Source organism: Pongo abelii, chromosome 3 (genome assembly GCF_028885655.2).
Source record: "Pongo abelii isolate AG06213 chromosome 3, NHGRI_mPonAbe1-v2.0_pri, whole genome shotgun sequence".
Classification (NCBI taxonomy): domain Eukaryota; kingdom Metazoa; phylum Chordata; class Mammalia; order Primates; family Hominidae; genus Pongo; species Pongo abelii.
The window spans coordinates 5,342,501-5,361,000 of NC_071988.2; the positions used below are offsets into that span (position 1 = coordinate 5,342,501).

Sequence of the window (18,500 nt, forward strand, 5' to 3'; positions counted from 1 at the left end):
AGGCTAGGGATATCCCTCCTCTGATGGCCAGTCTTGCCCAGAAACCATCATCAGAGGACAATCTCAATTTGCAAATGCATGTCCATACAGAGCACTGGGAATCCTCCCTGGCAGCCCAAATTACCAGCAGAATGGAAAGTTAGCAAGGTTTCCCATGCTGGTGGCAGCCCCAGTGCGTGCCCAGGTCCTGGGGTCCCACGAGGCACCCTGAGCTTGAGCACCGTGGATGAGACTGTGTGCAAGGGTGCCATGATGGTGCCCACACCCCTACGCCACCAAAGGCCACAGGCGCACGCATGGCAGCCCTGCAGCAGCCCAGGCCCAGGCATGGCACCCTTTGGCTCCCCTCCCGAAGCATAATGCCAGTCTCACCCTCATTTCCCATCACAGGGAGACAGCAAGTCCTCCCGGGAGACAGAAAGGATGGGTTGGCTTTCAGGAGTGTCGGTCCATGGTTCATGACAGATGGCAGGTCCAGAGGAAGACACAGAAGGGATAGTTTGGTCCTGTCTGAGCCCCAGCTGTGTGCCTGGCATTGTACCCCCATGCCTCGCACACTGGCTCTGACCTGAGGGCAGCCTCGTGGGTGGGGCGCTGGCCGGTTCCCTTGGCCACTTTACGACACTGATTGCCAGGGCCAGGCCTGTGCTGCTGAGTCAGGCACCCTCCCATTTAATAGTCCACATGACCAGATGAGGTGGGTAATGTTCATCCCCACTTCACACCTGGGGTGCGGGCGGGGTCGGAGAGCGAGGAAATAGGGAATCTGGGGTTGAGTCTCCGTAAAGCCTGTTCTCCCCACTCTGTCTCCCCCGCCCTCCCTCATGACTCTCTTCATCAGATGTGTGGGCCGGGGAGCGGGTGATGCTGGCCAGACCCTCGGGAGGAAGAACTGCACAGCAGGACGCAGCGCAGCGCGAAAGCATCTCGGCACCATGGGACCATGCAGCCTGGCTCTCGCTGCTCAGAACGCCTTAAGGGCAAAGCCGTGAAGCACAAGGGCAGATTCTGGGGCTTCCCAAGCTCCTGCACACAGAGTGTGGGTCCCACAAAGCACAGGCGGTGACAAAGCAGCCACAGGGTGCTGCCATCCCCCGCTGGACACAGTACATGACTCACAGGGTTTCTGAGCCACAGAAGGCTGGGGTCCTATGTCCATGGGACCCGGGCTAATCTCGGCTGCCTCTGAGCACCATCATGCACAGCTCAGGTCCAGGAGGAGAGGAAAGAAAACCCTAGGCGGGCCAAGAGGTCAGCAGTTGGCAGGAAGGACAGGCAGGGGCAGGGAGAGGCAGGGGAAGGGAGGGGCAGGGCCCTCATAGCAGGGAGGGAGTGGGGCCTCCACAACAGGGAGGGGGTGGGGCCTCCACAGCAGAAAGGGGGCGGGGCCTCCGCAACAGGGAGGGGTGGGGCCATCACAGCAGAAAGGGGGCGGGGCCTCCATAACAGGGAGGGAGTGGGGCCTCCGCAACAGGGAGGGGGTGGGGCCTCCACAGCAGAAAGGGGGCGGGGCCTCCATAACAGGGAGGGAGTGGGGCCTCCGCAACAGGGAGGGGTGGGGCCATCACAGCAGGGAGCGGGTGAGACCTCCACAGCAAGAAGGGGGTGGGGCCTCCACAACAGGGAGTGGGCGTGGCCCCCACAGCAGGGAGGGGATGGGGCTTCCACAGCAGGAATGGGGCGGAGCATCCACAACAGGAAGGGGTGGGGACCTCACAGCAGGGATGGGGTGGGGCCTCCACAGCTGGAAGGGGCGGGGCCTCCACAACAGGGAGGGGGCGGGGCCTTGCAGCTGGGAAGGAGTTTGTAGGGCTGAAGGCAGGGGTTCAGAGTGGAGGGAAGAGAGTGAGACAGAGAGTGAGAGACAGAAGGAAGAAGACAAGGAGGGAGGGAGAGTGAGCCGTTAGAGCCCAGTGTGGTGGGGAAGCCAGCCAGCTACCCTACACATGGGTGGAGAGAGACCCACAGACAAAGAGCAGAACAAAGCACTGGACTTCTGTGTTCTTGCAAGCACGCAGAGTACACAGGAAGCAGACATGGGCACAGCTCAAGAGGAGCCTGGGATTTGGCTCGGCCTGAATGGCACAGTCCCGTGAAACTGGGGCCTGGAGAGCAGGTGTTACCACCACCCCGTGTTCCTGGTGAGGAGTCTGAGGTCCAGAGAACTTGGGAACCTGTCTTAGCGGATCCACAGCTCCAGGACCTGTGCCCCATCCCTCAGGTTTCCTTCTGGGGGGCAGGGCCCTGTGCCCAAAGCACAGATTTTGGTGTCTGTACAGAGCTGCTGGAAGGCTTTGGGGGGTGGTGAGAGGGCAGCACTGATGGGGCCCTTAGACCTGGGACGCGTCCTGGTTCGGCAGCCCACCGGCTATGGGGCCTGGGGGAAGCAACTTGGTCTCTCTGGGCCTCAATTTCTTCCACCTGTGCAATGGCCCGTGAGCATCCTTACCCTGCAGGGCTGCTGTAGGGATTATAGAACAGGGCTGAACTTTCATGAAAGGCCTTCAGGACACAGGGCCATTCTTTATCATGACCACATCGCCTCTGCCAAGTGGAGGTTTTCGCTTTCTGCGACACTTTGAGCTTCTTAAAAACAAAATTTTCACTTGATTCATTGCTCAATCCTGAGTGCTTAGCACATGGCAGTTCCCCCACAAAGACACGGGCAAGTGAGCGGAATGAGGGAAGAGGTGAACTCAGGGAGATTTTGTCCTAACCCTGTGCTTCTCATATCTGGGGTCAAGGGCCCGGGTGATATGGTGGGTGGGCCAGGGTGTCCCAGGACTTGGCCTTCTCCCAGATCACCAGCTTGACATAAAGATTTTTTGGTGAAAATATGTGTGTGTGTGTGTGTGTGTGTGTGTGTGTGTGATTTTAATATTCAAGCCAACACTGATATATAATGGAGTAAGATGCAAATTCACATAAATTTTTCATATAAAACACGATGCTTGGAAGAAATTCCATGCCTGGGCCAGCTCCTCTGGGCCGTGCCTTCACACTTCCCCGTGCCACGGGGTTTCTGGGGCCAAGTCGGAAGGAAACCTGCTGTCAGCCCAAAGCTGGTATGAGCATTGCAGGGGATGTGTGGGGGTCGTCAGGGCCCCCAGGGTCTCGGGTCCCGCCATGACAATAGTAGGCCTGGCCAGGAGCAGCAAGGCCAGGGAGTGCTGATTCTACTGCAGGCGAGACAAAAATAAAAGGGAATTCATTTCCTAAGACAGATTGCAAAGTGGTCTCTAAGAAGCTATAAAGTGCTGCTTGGCCTGTAATTGTTGCTAAATGGACTCCTAATAGTATTCACATCTTCCTGCAAAACCTATCCATTATCCAATAACAGAGAGGCGGACCTGGCAAGGCACACACTCATGCAACCGCCCCTGTAAACAAAGTGATCTTTTCCCAATCAGAGTCACCCGGGTCAATCCTCTATTGGCTAAAGGCTGACTTTGCCCCCTTTTCTTCCTTTTGAGACAGTGTCTCACTGTGTCACCCAAGCTGGAGTGTAGTGGCGGGATCATAGATCATGGCAGCCTCAACCTCTTGGGCTCAATCCATCTTCCCACCTCAGCTTCCTGAGTAGCTGGGACCATACATGCCAGGCCTGGCTATTTTTTATTTTTATTTTTTTATGTTGGCCAGGCTGGTCTCAAACTCCTGGGCTCAAGCGATGCTCCAGCCTCTGCTCTCAAAGTGCTGGGATCACAGGCGTGAGACACTGCATCCGGCCGCCCTTTTCTCATTCTTTCTATAAACTTGCAGCAGGGAGATTCAGTTTCTCAGGGCCCCACCAGACCCTCAGAGGCTCTAGAAGTTTAGAGCTGTTTGTCCAGTTCACCTTTGCTCCCCAGTGCCCAGCAAGGGACCCAGTGCATAGTAGGTACATAATCTGTATCTGCTCTCTATAAGACTGGACAAAGGGAAGGGCTCTCTCTCTAGCACCAAGCACACAGCCCAGCACCTAGTAGGGCCTCACCCCCATATCTGCTGAATGGGTGGGTATGAGTGTTGGGAGGGGCTTAGAGACCCCGTTCAAGCTGCCCTCTCACCACGAAGATGGCCGGGGCACAGGGTAGACGGAGCCAAGTCAGGATCTGCCCACAGGCGTCCCCTTTCATGGCTGCTACTCTTCTCAGAGGATCACCCTGGGAGGAAACCAGGAGAGGCTAGGATAGTGGAGCTAGAAGGGGGGTTGGAGAGCCTTCAGTTCAGCCGCCTCATCTAAGGGATGGGGAAACTGAGGCCCAGAGAGGAAATGGGATCTGCCCAGAGTTACACAGCTCAGCAGCCCTCAGACTGCGCCCGGTGTGCAGTAAGGAGCTGCCGATTTCTAGCCTCCAGCCAAGCGGGCCAGGCTGTGCTCGCGCAGACACAGGGAGCCCCACCAGCTCGCTAGAACTTAGCTGCAAGGGTGCCTCGGGAGCCCAGAGCATGACAAGGGGTACTCTAGGGGCTGGCAGACCTGGGTTCAAGCACCATGCATCAGTGATTGCTTTTGTTCTCTTTACTGGCTGGGTGACCTTGGACGACTTTCTGAGCTTCCGTGAGCCTCCATTTTCTGCTCTGGGTAATGGAAGTGAACAAATGGTGACCTCGAGGCGGGCCCTGCCCCCACCCACACATCTGAGTATGGGGACGTCCACTTCTGGCCGAAAGTCTGATACACCGAAAATGATCCCCGAGGGGGTAGCAGAAGGGATCAAGAAACTCCGAGTGGATAAGTTTCATGCAATGATAAAGGCCATTTTTGCTTCATATTACATTGAAATATCTTTCCCAGAAGCGCTCCAGCCCAGCCCATCACATCCTTCTCTCCTGAGTTCTGTTTGAGTGCCAGGGGCTGTGCATGGCTGAGGAGTAGGGAGGAATCACGCCTGGCCTCTGCCCCACAGTCATGGGCTCCTCTTGTTCCCCAGGACCACCATGCAGGTGTCTGAAGACCAGCTCTGTACCCACTAAGTCTCTTCTTCTGCCTTAACCAGCTTCTCTGGCTTGCCCCACTCCTTACTTGACATGTAAAGTCAAATTTGGTTTATGTGGAATCGTAACTGTGGCTTTTCTGCCTCTAAATGCATTTAAAACCAAATCAGCCCGAGTTCTCACTTGTTGCAAGACTACTATCAAACTGTGCGCCAGGCTTGATTCTAGGTACCGTATATGCATTAACCCAGGTAATCCTTATTCACCATCACAATCCCACTTTACAGACAAGGAACTGAGGCGCAGGCAGATTAGGAACTTGCCTGCGGTTTGTACCACTAGAGAAGGAACAGCGGAGCCTGCTGCCTGGAGCTCAGGCCCTCTGCTGCCCTTGGCCTCTGAGTCCACGTGCTCTCTGGCCCTCCCTGACCTGTGTCCCTAGCCCCACTCAGCACGTGGCCCGTCCACACCTCTGCAGACAGGAGCCAATGTTTCATTCCCCTGAGGCAGAAGCACGCTGCCAGGAGCATCACAGGGAAACATATGCCACCCTGTTAGTTAGATAACAAATCGCTGCCCTGGTTCCCATCACTGATAATTAATTTGTTCTCTAAACACAGAGGTGTGGGCAGGCCATGCCAACAGCAAGCAGCCTGACCCGGGCCCGGGGGAACCAGGCGGGTGCAGATCAGCAGGGCCAGGGCAATGCCCCCCATGCCTGGCACAGCCACCAGGTGAGGCCTCTGTTCCATGGCCACGTCTGGTCCCTCCAACAGACACAGCCCACTGGGGCCACACGTGTGAGGCTTTGTCACCCTGCAGCCATTTCCTAACCTAAAGTCTCAGATGGCTGGCCAAGAAGGCCTCAGTGTTTCCCTCTAAGGGTAACGGTGGGTCACACGAGTAACTCATGGGGCCTTCCCTCGGGCCAGGCCCTGATCTGAGCACTTGACAAGGAGCACCTCATTAATTCCATCAGCCTTACAGTGTAGATGCCGCTACTACCCCAACTTCACCAATGAGGAAGCCCGGAACAAGGGCGGTTCACACTTGCTCGAGGTCTCAGAATGGGTAGGCTGCAGGGCCAGACTCAGACCCAGGCACAGGCCCCTATGCCCCAGCCAGAGAAGCCAGGGGTCAGCCTCTCATCCCATTCCCCTGCCGCTCCCCGGTGCCCCACGTCCGCTGCACCCTTGGCCCCCCACCATTACTGCCCTGCCTGCCTCCGAGACAGCAGTTCCTACAGCATCAGGGGCTTTGGAAGCAACAAGTTCAGATTCAACGAGGCCCTTGGTGGGCCTCCTGGTGCCTCCAGCCTAGGGAATCATGGCCTTCTGGAGAGAGGGTCAGTTTTGTCCTGTGGTGAGGAGGTGGCCAGGGAGAGGTGAGAACAGGCCCAAACCGGGGCACCCAGAAGCCCAGCCCTGTCTGCACCTGTGACTTTGCTCTTGCCACCTGGGGTCCAGCAGGAATCAGGATCGGTGTGTCAGCAGGAGGAGGAGGGCCCACGGGAGGCCAGTTCTATCTGGGTGGCTGTGGGGTGGGCAGAACAATGTGGGTGAGGGGAGAGCAGCAGCCCCGGCCTCCCTACTCCCAGCCCCACCCCTGCAGCCCCTCCTCAAAACAGCGGCTGCGTCAGCCTCCCGTGGCTGCTGCAACACATCACCACACACTCCGTGGCTTGAAGTGACAGAAATTCATTTTCCTCTGGCCATGGAGGGCACAAAGCTAAAGGCAAGGTGTTGCCAGGGCTGGTTCCTCCAGAGGCTCCAGTGGCAAGTCCATTTCCTTGTCTTTTCCAACTTCTTTCCGGAGGCGCCTGCTATCCTTGGCTTGTGGCCCCATCCAGGCCCTGCCCCAGCCTCTGCTCCATCTCCCAGCTCATCCTGCAGCCCTGGCCCTCCTGCCACCCTCCACAAGGACCCTGTGATGACACTGAGCTGAGCCCACCCAGACAACCCAGGAGAACCTTCCCATCACAACATCCTCCACTTAATCCCATTTGCAAAGTCCCTTTTGCCATAGAAGGTGACATTCACAGGTTCCAGGGGTCAGGACTGGGACATCTTTGGGGGCTTCTCTTCAGCTGACAGTAAACGGTAATTTTGAGTGAGGCTCTGCCAGGCACTCACCTGTCAAGCCCACCCTTGATCACTGTCCCCTTTACAGGTGAGACACCTGTGGCTCCCTGATGGGGGGGGACCTGGCAGAGCTGGACTGAGGATAGGGACTCCCTAGCGCAGGCACCGTCCTCTACACCACCCTGCAAATGCAGTGTCTGCACCCAGGCAAACCCGATGCGGCTACAGTGTCCACTCAGCAGCACACACTGCTGTTTGTGACACTCACTCATTCACTCATTCATTCATCCCATTCCTTTAAAGTCAGCTGAGCCTCTGTGCTGGGTGCCAGGCCACCATCAGACCCAATCCTGTACCCACAGTGATATTTCTAGGCTAAATGTCCAAACTGTCCTGGCTCTGAAATCCAGCCTGTGCCCAGGGATTCAAATAACCTGTCTCAGGGCTTGTCTGCTTTCAAGACTACAGATACCTCCCCAGTGCCACCTGCAGAGGAAGTTCTGCTGAGCACCCCACATCGGAGCCCCAGCCTTTGGCCTGCACAAAAGGCCCAGTGCTGCCTAGGAACCCCTCTGCTGACCCCCTGTGCATTCTATGTATCATCTCATGGGCCCTCCCACCTGCCTGCTTTACAGGCCAAGAAACTGAGGCTCAGCGGAGGCCATGGCCATGTCCCCAGGTTGTTCCGTGCAGAAGCAGCTCTGTCTGACCTCACACTGTCTGGCCCAGTCTCCATGTGACGCCTTTCCTGACCTCAGGGCCTCAGAGTCTCTCTTGGTTCCGTTACTGCCCCTGTTGCCTTGCCCTTCACATTTCCAAACATAGACGTGGCCTGCGGGGCTGACCCTAGAGGTACCATCACATCCCAGGTGCCTGTGGACCCTCCCAGCTGGTGACCAGATGGACAGGAGCGGAGTGTCCCCTGCATGGAGTGGAGAAAGGCAGCCGCTGGAAGGCTACCAGTACCGGATCGGCTGGATGGACAGGAACTCGAAGCTGGGCCAGGAGGTGGGGGGCGTGGCCTCCTCCATTGCCAGCTGGAATCTGGGGTCAGTGTGGGCCCTCATCTGGGTCAGCGCCAGCCCCCAGCCACTCGTCTTTGTCTCAAATTTGAATCACAGCAACCTCAGGAAGAAGGGGTGATGGCTGGGCTGGAAGGCAGAGTGTCTGCCCCTGCTCCCATAGGGTTTGGGTTTTCCAGCAGGCACAGGCCTCATCGCTGCCAAGCCTGGACAACACCCTCCACCCTCAGCTTTGGGCTCGGTGAAGCTGGGTTCAAATCCAAGCCCCCTGCCCCACCAGGTGTGAGACTGAGCAAATCTCACCCCTCTCGTCAAATGTCCTGCCCTGGAAAGGGGGATAATGATGCCTCCCTCTTCGGGCCATTGTGGGATGGAAAGAGATCGGGTGTGTGAATCCCCAGGGCTGGGGCTGGGAAGAAGCAGGGGCTGGCTCAGGTCAACCCACCTCTCTTCCCTACACACCGAGACATGGCCTTCCAGCAGGCGCCTCTCGTGTCCCCAGGGCCAGGTCTCCCTCACCTCCCCTCTGCAGCCCTCCCCACCTCTGCATTCCAAGTCTGTCCAGGTGGAAGCTCCTACAGCAGAAATCAAGAAGAGAAAAAAACAAAACAAAACAAAAACAGCAAAGCAACCTGCTTTAGGAAGAGAGAGGACATCCCATGAACAAACATGGCTGAGACCACCGAGACTGCCCAATCAAGGCTGCACGCATCTCAGCTCCCCCCGTTCCATAGGCTGCTGCTGCCAGGCCTGTGGTCTCAGCAGAAGTTGCTAAGCTCCAGTGCGCCCAGCTCCTCTGAGCCCTTGTGAACCTGCCACCAGCGCAACCATCGAAACACTCCAGCACCCTTAGAATCATCACCATCCCACATGACTCCGTTTCTGGATGTTCTGTTGATTCATGGACATTCTCACAGACTCCAAGCTGCTCAAACCTCTCCTTCAAAGTCACCATTAGAGCTGAGCACAGGGGCCTGTTTGCCCACCTCATGCCGAGCACCATGCAGGGACTCTGGGTGCCTGATCCTAGAGCTCACGATTCCCCACGCGAGGTGTGGGTGACATCCCATTTGAGGAAACTGAGGCACAGAGAGGGGAGCTGGGATGCAAACACTGGTCTGAGTCCCTTTCTGTGACCGCGAACTGCTTTGCTGAATGGAGTCAGGTTCACAAGACAGCTTTGCCCTGGTGCTTCTGCCGACCTCCATCTAGGCTCGGGGTGGGCCAGGACACAAACACACGTTTGCAGGAGGGGTCTTCTCACAGAACCCACGGTGGGTAGCCTCGGAAAGACCCCTCTCTCCTATTGTATAGCCAGCCAGAGAGCAAAGTCGGGAAGTTCCCCCAGACCCAGGAAACAGCAAGGAGAGCTCAGACGGAAATCATAGCATAATCAAAACCAGATCAACAACTAACTTCTGAAGAACGGGCCTGCTCAGCACTGCCTTCCGAGGGCTCCCAGCCCAAGAGAGCTGCTGCTCTCTCTGCTTCCAGGCCCACAGCTCCTCCCTGCTGTGCCCTGATGGATGTGTGCCCCCACCCCAACCAAGGGGAAGACAAATGTACCCCAGGTATGCAGGCGGCGCCTTCCTCCAAAGCCTGGCCTCTGGTTTAAAGCACAGAATGGTGCCAGGTAGCACCGGGAAGGGTGGCAGCGAGAGCTGGGAGGGAAACATCTCACATTCCGGCCTAGTCCAAAGTAGGAGACAGCAGGCAGGGCAGCAGCTTCCTTGCTCTGCAGTGAGCGGCACAAGCCGAGAGCCAGAGCGGCGGCCACCCCCGGCCAGCACCTACCTTCCTCTTGTTGGTTGGGCAGATGTAGAAATTGTCGATGACGGTGGTGACACCAGGCTGGAGGGTGAGCTTGGTGTAGGACGTCCCGAAATCTGACGACCTGGGGGAAAAGGGGGATAGCCATCAGCCATGTGCCCTCCAAATGTGGCCTTCATCAGCCTACACGGTGTCCAGCCCCTGCCCTGTGCCCGTGCGGGCAGAGCGCCCCAGCCACCCTGAGTACAGTCCTGGGCACTCTGCCTGGGGGCAGTGCATCCCAACAAGGCAGGAGAGGAGACTGGGCTTTCTCAGGAACACTGAGGACTCACGCAGGTGTGGAGCTTAGGTCCAGAGCTAGGATCCAAAGTCAGGTCCTTCTGACTCCAAATCCCAGCCAGTCATTCCTCCCCGATGCCTCCTACGTGCCGGGCAGCTCTAGGTTACCATATGCATCTCACAGGTGACCAGAGGAGCCTCCAAAGGGATAGTTCACTGCCTGAAATCACTTAGCTAATAAGTGGCTGACTCAGGATTTGACACTGGCCCGTCTGATTTCAGGCCGATGGCTGTGCCGAGGCGTTCCTGTGGCCTGTCTGCTTGCCTGTTTCCCTCTCTGGACTCTGAGCTCCTCCAGGGAGCCCCATCCTCCACCCTGGTCACCACCTGTAGCACAGGATGGTAGGGGACCGCAGGCGGGTACCAGAGTTCGGGCAGCTGCTGGAAATCAGACCCCAAGCACTGTGGCCGCCCTGGAGTGGCGTCTGCTGGGCTCGTGCTGGGAGACAGCGCTGTCCACTCGGTACCTCCTTTGGTAAGGCCCTCCTGGCCAAGTGAGACTCTGAGAGTACACTGAGCTTTTTACAGCGCCTCGGCTCCCCAGCGAGAAGAGGGAGATAAGCCACAAAGGCAACTTCATATCTGTTGTTTGGAAGCCATCCATGCATCAGGACATGGAATTAATTCTCCATTGAAGATTAAGTCCCAGAGATCCTAAAACCAACACCTCTTATCATCAACCATTAAAATACACTGGGATTGCAGAATATGCCCTGACTGTACTGGAGAGGATCAGAGGTGCTCGGGGAAGCATTTCCCATCTCATCTCTGCTCTATCGATGCAGTCCAGACACAGACCCAAGGTGCGGAGAGGCACAGGGGTGGAACACACAGCCGTGGGGCTCCTGTCGTGGGCAGCATGCCTTGTGGGGCTTCCCCATGTCTGGTCACTGCTGAGATATGCTGAGCTCAGGGGACTGGGGGCAACTCCCCAGCTTGGTTAAGGGGACCTTGGGCTGGAACGAGGCTTCAGTGCTCCTGCCTCAGACCCCAGCACCTGGCTCTGAGCCCGGCCTGCACTGACGTGTGTGGCCTGACTGTGAGGCCAGTGCTTCTCAGACTCACCCAGTTTGTCCCCTGGGGGCCGAGGGGACAGGCCTGGAGCTGCTTTAGCATAAAGGCCCCACCCCACTGGGAGCTATTTCACACCCTTCTAGAGCACACCCTTGGTGGTTTCTACATGGAGACGTTTCCTCCCTACATCTTCAAGTGAACCTGAGGCTCGGGTCACAAGGTTCCTCCTAGGCCAGGACAAAGAGCAGACCCCCAACCCCCAGCCCTCTAACTCCCAGGGGCCAGCCCCTCCCCAGGATGGCGGGGGGCCTCAGGACCTGTCTGGCCTCTGTCTGCCCCTGGCCTCCCCAGGGAGGACCAGGCTGGAGCGAACAAAGAAGCCCAGTGGAGGTGTAATTAGGACGCACTTACTCTCAAACCTCAGAGAATTGATTTTCTTTGGGAAGGACACAGGGAGAAGCCCATTAGCAGAGGATCGATCTGATCCAGAGACCCAGAAAATTCCAGGGCCCTTGCAGAAACAAATGGTTGTGTTTACAAGCCTGACACATGGGAAGCCTCCCCTTCCTTCCCCACCCTGCTGAGCCATCTCCAAGACCTGCCTGTCGATCCTGCCTCCCAAATACCTCTCAATCCTCTCTTCCCTTCACTCCCGGCTCTGCTTGCCTTAGCCCAGCATCTAGCCGGCCTCAGTCCTGCTCCCCGCCCTGGGCCAGAGGAGCCTGCTCACACCTGCAAACTCCAGAGCTCCTGCCAGGTGTGGCCTGCAGCAAGGAGCCCGCAAGCAAAGCCCCTGCTCTCTAGGAATGTCTGTTCTAGGAGGGCAGATGGAAGGAGGCAGAGGGACGATAAGGAAAGAAGCAAAAATATAACAGCATCAAATGCGATGAGGGTGGGAAGAACAATCAACAGTGTAGGGGTGCGGGTGGAGGGTGAGGGAGGGGTGGTGGGGCCACTGGGGTTGCAGACAGAGTGGTAGAAAGGCCCCTTGGACAAGGTGATGTTTGCGCAGAGTCCGGAAGGAAGGAGAGAGGTTGTGCCTGGCTGGGGAAAGTCATTTGGACGGGCTTGAGTAGTGTTCCCCAAATTCCTGTGTACCCAGAACCCATGAGTGCAGACTAATTTGGAAACAGGGTCTCTACAGATGCAATTAGTGAAGATGAGATCATGCTGGGTGAGAGTGGGCCCTGAGCCCTGTATGGCCAGTGTTATAAGAATTTGGAAATTGGGACACAGACACAGACACAGAGAAGGCCGCGCACAGACGGAGACAGAGAGTGGGGTGATGCGGCTGCCGGCCAAGGGTACCAAGGACCCGGGCAGCCACTGGATGCTGGGAGAGAGGCAGGGAGCAGAGGCTCCCTCAAAGCCTCTGAAAAAAACACTTTCAGACTTCTGACCTCCAGGATCCCGAGAGAGAGATCGCCACGGTGGTACTTTGTGATGGCAGCTGCGTTCCAGGTACAAGGGCCCTGAGGACAGGGCAGGCAGGTCCATTTAAAGCCCAGTCCTGGCCAGGCACGGTGCCTCATGCCTGTAATCCCAGCACTTCGGGAGGCCGAGGCCTAAAGTCAGGAGTTTGAGACCAGACTGGCCAACATGGTGAAACCTCGTCTCTATTAAAAACACAAAAATTGGCCAGGCGAGGTGGCAGGTGCCTGTAATCCCAGGTACTCAGGAGGCTGAGGCACGAGAATCTCTTGAACCCAGGAGGTGGAGGTTGCAGTGAGCTGAGATCACACCACTGCACTCCAGCCTAGGTGACAGAGCAAGACTCCGTCTAAAAACAAAAAAAAGCAAAAAAAAAAAAACCAAAAACAAAAAAACTAGGAAGCCGCCTCACCCTGCAGACAATGCAAACCCAATTCCTCAGATATCCACAACTCCCAAGTCCAACTCCTGCAGACACTAGGAACATTGATTCACCCACTCACCCATTCATTCCCTCTATTTGTTTAACTTTTTATGCTTTAAGGCCCATACTATGGGCCTAGGAATCCAAATTCACCCCCTCATTCAAATTCTTTCATATGATGTGTGCATACTGAGTACCTGCTGTGTGTCTCATCACTACACTGAGTCTGGAATCCATGGGCAGCATGGACACTGTGCCCTGCTCTCATGGGGGTGACAGGCTGGCTGGTGTTGGGGGGAGAGAGAGAAGAGACAGAGAGAGAGCACAAGCAGACAGACACAGCAGCCGGGAGCAGCGATGCCAACAGGCACGTCCAGAGAGTCCTGGGAGACGCTAAAGGGGACATCAAACTGAGGGGGTCCGGGTGCCATCCTCAGCCCCCCAGGCTGCCCCCACTGCCAGATCTAATCCATCACTGACCAGCTGACTTTTCCTCCTAAAGCTTTTAAATTCCACCCCTACATCTCCCTGTTCACCTTAGTCTGGGTCCCCTTCCTCTCCCATCTGTGCATGAGGAGCACCTGGCATGAGGGCCCCAGGCTCAGTGGAGGGGGCGCAAACACTGGCAAGCTAACTTCACCTGGGGGGGCCTGTGTGATTCCCATGGCTGCTGTAACAAAGGCCCACAGACTCAGCGGCTTAAAACCAGCCACATTCATGATCTACAGTTCTGGAGGGCAGGAGACTGCAGGGGGTCTTACAGGGCTAATCAAGGTGTGGGCATCTCCTGGAAGCTCCAGAGGAGAACCCACGCCCTGCCTCTCCCGCCTGCTAGCGACCTCCTGCAGTCCTCGCCCTGAGGCCCCTTCTCCCCACTGCAGAGTCTGTCGCTCCACTCTGCTTCCCATCACAGCGCCGACTACCACAGTCTCACGTCCCTCTGGCTCCCTCCTTGTGATTACAAAGGCCCCATGAGGATAATCCAGGATAATCCCAAGATCCTTCATTTAATCCATCTGCAAAGTCCCCTTTGCCATGTAAGGTAGCATAGTCACAGTTTCCGGGGATTAGGATGTGGACGTCTGTGGGAGGCACTGCTCTGCCGACCACAAGTGGGCATTTGGGCCAGGTCCGAGGTATGCGTAGGAGCTGGTTCGGGAGCAGTGTCCCCGCGTGAGCTGTGAGAGACAACAGGGTGGCCGGAGGTGGGTGGGGCGGGCGGTCCCCAGGGCCACAGAGAGGGCTGGACCCGCACTGTCGGGCAGCACCACTGACCCGCAGGGCCGCCTAGCACTAGAAATAGGGTGAATTCATTCGAATGGAGTTGCCCTGGGACTATGAAATATACACTGATTTCAGAGACTTAGCATTAAAAAGCATGTAAAATATTTCATTATAATGTTTATATTGATTACATGTTGACATAATCTTTTGGATATATTGAGCTAATTAAAAGCTGTGATTAAAATTAATTTCACCTGTTCTTTATTTTAACCCACAGGCTTTATTTCTTAAAGCAGTTTTAGGTTCACAGCAAATGGAGTAGAAATGAGAGCGTTCCCGTACACCTTCTGCCCCCACCGTCAGTGCCCCCAGCTGAGAGACTCGCTCTTAGAGGGAGGCCGCCCTGACACGACGTTACCACCAGAGTGCAGAGTTCAGGTCAGGGCTAGCTCAGGGGCTGCTGAACTCTATGGGTCTGGGCACCTGTAGAATGACAGGCCCCCCCACTGTGGTATCATACGGATCGGCGTCACTGCCCCAAGAATCCTCTGTTCTCCCCTGATTCATCACCCCCCACCCCGCCCCACCCGCCTCCTGGCAACCACCGATCCTTTTATCATCGTCATAGTTATGCCTTTTCCACAAGGTGACCTACTTGGAATCCTAGAGTTCACAGCCTTTTCATTTGGTTCCTTTCACTTAGTGATATGCATTTAAGGTCCTTCCATGCTTTTCCATGCCACCTGTTTCTCTTCACTTTTTAATGTGGCCACTAGAACATTTAGAAAGACCCCATTGGCTCCGATTCTATTCCTAAGGGACACGCCGGTCTGGACAATGTACCAAGGTGGTGGGCATCTTCTGAAGGTGTGGGGCTCTGCAGTGGATGAGCACGTGACCCCTGAAAAATGTAGTCCCAGCAGATGAGCAAGTGACCATGTGGAATCTGCCTGAAAGGAGCCTGGGTCGTGGCACCTGCGTAGCAGGGCTCATCATTACTGCTGTTTGGGAAGAGTGCTGCAGCTGCAGGTGGGGACAGGTGACTGAGGAGAGGACAGGTGTGAGGAGGGGACAGGTGACTGCAGGAGGGCATAGGTGACTGCAGGAGGGGACAGATGACTGCAGGGGACAGGTGTGAGGAGGGGACAGGTGACTGCAGGAGGGGACAGGTGACTGCAAGAAGGGACAAGTGACTGAGGTGGGGACAGGTGAATGAGGTGGGGACAGGTGACTGAGGAGGTGGAGGAGTGAGAGGAAGGATAGGACGTAGGCCCAGGAAGTGGAGTTGGCATGATTTGGGGCTGCCCGAGGTGTCAGGCTGAAGGAGGAGACACCAGGTGACATGGAAGATGGGGTGACACTGCTCAGGTGCCATGCTGCTTGGGGAAAGGTGGAGGGCTGGGCTGGGAGTCAGGACTGCCCCTGGGTGAAGCACGGTTGGGGGGTCTGGGCTCATGTCCACCCACTGCTGCTCCCTGGGCAGCCCACTATGGATTTTAGCATTAGTTTTCTTCTTTGAGGCATCAGAGGATTGGAATCAGGCATCTCCAGGGTCCCAATCAACAAAAAAGGCTGTGACCACACACCCTTAACCTGCAGGCACCCCACAAGTGTCCCTGTTGTCCGGCCTTCCAGAACCCCTTTCGAGAGACCTGAAAGAGATCCGTTCTTCCCGGAAGCCTCTTGCCCGGACTGCGTTTTCCTGGTGGGCAACTCAAGTGTCTCTCTCTCACTGCATTATTTCCTCTGAGCATCTGCTTCTCAGAGAAGTAAGTGTAGCCAGGATGATATCTAATGATATTTCCTCTGAGCATCTGCTTCTCAGAGAAGTAAGTGTAGCCAGGATGATATCTAATGATGAAGATTTATTGCAAGGAACGAAGCTGGAGAACGCCCAGCAGGCCTGCCCAGCCTTTGCCTCTCCCCGCACTGTGTCAGAGAAAAGGAGGACCCGAGTTAAGCTCCCGCTCTCTGGAACCTGCCAGGTTTCTGTTGCAGACCAGGGGTGCTCAGGGGACAGGATCCTCAATGATGGATACCCTCGTCTCTCTATGGGGAGCGTGTTTCTCTCTGCTGTGCACTCACCAAGCTTGGACTCTAGGAAGAGTTCAGACTCTTGGATCGTGGTTAGAAAACCTGAAACTGGCTGGCGAGCAGTGGCGGTGGGGTGGGGAGGGGGACTGCCCAACTCCAGCAGACAGCTCAGGGTGCTGGGAAGGCCAGGCCGGTGGGAAGAGAGATGCGTTTAGGAGGCACTGCCACACCCCACTTCCTTTCCTGGGGAAAGAACAAGGGCGGCAGCGCTGCTTGTCTGGCCATTATTCTAAACTCTAAACATCACTCCTTCGAAGACCATGAAAAAAAACAAAACCCACAGCAGCCTGTTGACCTCTTCCTGTGTGTTTTCAATGTTGTGCAAGCAACAAGACTCAACCAGACAAGGCAATTCTAGAGGTACACTGGGGAGGGCAGGGCCAGGGCGTGAGTTGAGGTGATGGGTTAGGGTCCCAGGCTGCTGTGCAAATACCACAACCCGCGTGGCTTGTCCCCTCACAGTTCTGGAGGTCAGAAGTCCAAAGTCAAGGTGCTGGCAGGCCCCGAGCTCCCTCTGGAGGCTCCAGGGGAGGATCCTCCTGCCTCTTCCAGCTGCTGAGGGCTCCAGGCATCCCTCGGATTAAGGCTGCATTGCACCACTCTCTGCCTCGATTTCACATTGGATGTAGGGCCCACCCTTAAGCCAGGCTGATTTCACCTCTGTCTTTAGCTAATGACGTCTGCAAAGGCCCTGGATCCAATAGGGCCACTCCTGAGGTTCCTGGTGGACAGAGATTTTGGGGGCGACTCTATTCACCCCTCTAGAGGCAGTTGCACTGACTGAGCTTCTATTCTACATGAGGAAGACTCTGAATTAGCACCTTACCTGCCTACTTCATAAAATCTCCCTGCATCCCCTGGGGAGCTCCTGGTTTTCAATGAAGAAATGGAGACAGGTAGCGCATCACCCCCAGGAAGAGTTTGAGGCCGGCGGGAAGCCCCAGGGGCCCAAGGAGGGAGCGGGCCTCTTGCTGGGACCACTGGAGGGCATGGTAGGCTTTAACTGTATGGCTTCGAGGAACACAGTGGAGCAGTGAGGGGCCTGTGTGACCCCCAGTGCCGGGCTGAGTGTCTGCGGGGCGCCGGGCTCAGAGCTGAGTGCTGGACGCAGCTAGGGGTCGATAGTCCAACCACATAACAGTGGCCTGTGGGCAGGGGCACTGAGGGCTGGTCAGCAGGGTCAGTGTGATGGACGCTGTGGCCCACTCCCCCTGGCTCACGGCGGACTGAGCAGAGGGAGGGAAGGGGTGCTGCCACCACCCCACATCAGACAGCTGGGCCTGTCTCTTAGCAGATCACCAGAGCACAGGACCCTCAGATCAACTCTAAACCCAGTACTACCCCCTCCTGAAGCCCACGCAGATCTCCCAACCAGAGTGGGGACGCAAGCCTCTACTGGCCAGGCACACAGCTGGCACTCAATAAACGGTTGCTGGATTCCTTTGGAGGTGCTCTGGGTGCCAGACCTGAAGGCTGTGTGACCTCAGGTGAACAGGTTTCCCTCCCTGGGCCACAGTTTCCCACTGAACATGTGGGAACTGGATTTGAGTATTTGAGTCTAAGCTCTAGCACTGACACTCGTGGATCGAATTCCTGTACGTCTTCCTTAGCGGTCCTAGTGGCTCCTGAGCCTGCCCTTCTGGGGAGGAATTCTCCCTAGAATCTCTGGACGGTGTCAAAATCCCTGGGAGAACTCAGCCTGTCTGGAAGGAAGAAAGGGAGGAGGCAGAGGGAGGAGGGAAATGGGAAGAGGAAGGAAAGGGGAGCGAAAGGGAGGAAGGAGGGAGGAGGGAAGGAAAAAGAGGGAAGAGGGGGAGGAAGGAGAAGAAAGAAAGGAAGGAAGGAGGGAAAAAGGGAGAAGGGGAAGGATGGGGGAAGAGGGAGGGGGAAGAGGGAGGAGGGAAGAGGGAGGAGGGAAGAGGGGAGAAAGGGAGGGAAAAGGGAGGAAGAGGAGGGGGGGGAGGAGGGTGGTAGGTGGGAGAAAGGGAGAGAAAAGGGAGGAGGGAAGGATAAAGGAGGGAAGGAAGAGGAAGAGGAGGGAGAAGAAAGAAAGGAAGGAAGGAGGGAAAAAGGGAGAAGGGGAAGGTTCGGGGAAAAGGGAGGAAGAAGAGGGAAGAAAGGGAGGAGGGAAGAAGGAGGGAGAAAAGGAGGGAGGAGGACGGAGGGAAAAGGGGAAGGGAA

General features: G+C 56.4%; 1 protein-coding gene across 4 annotated transcripts in view; it reads right to left on the bottom strand.

The window, feature by feature from the left end:
• SORCS2 (sortilin related VPS10 domain containing receptor 2) overlaps window positions 1–18,500 on the bottom strand; it is a 548,735-nt gene that overhangs the window by 206,738 nt on the left and 323,497 nt on the right. For all 4 annotated transcript variants that reach the window (XM_054553680.2, XM_024246327.3, XM_054553679.2 and 1 more), the window contains exon 3: window positions 9,818–9,917. In XM_054553680.2, the coding sequence (XP_054409655.2) occupies window positions 9,818–9,917 (100 nt within the window). The remainder of the gene's footprint in view (window positions 1–9,817; window positions 9,918–18,500) is intronic.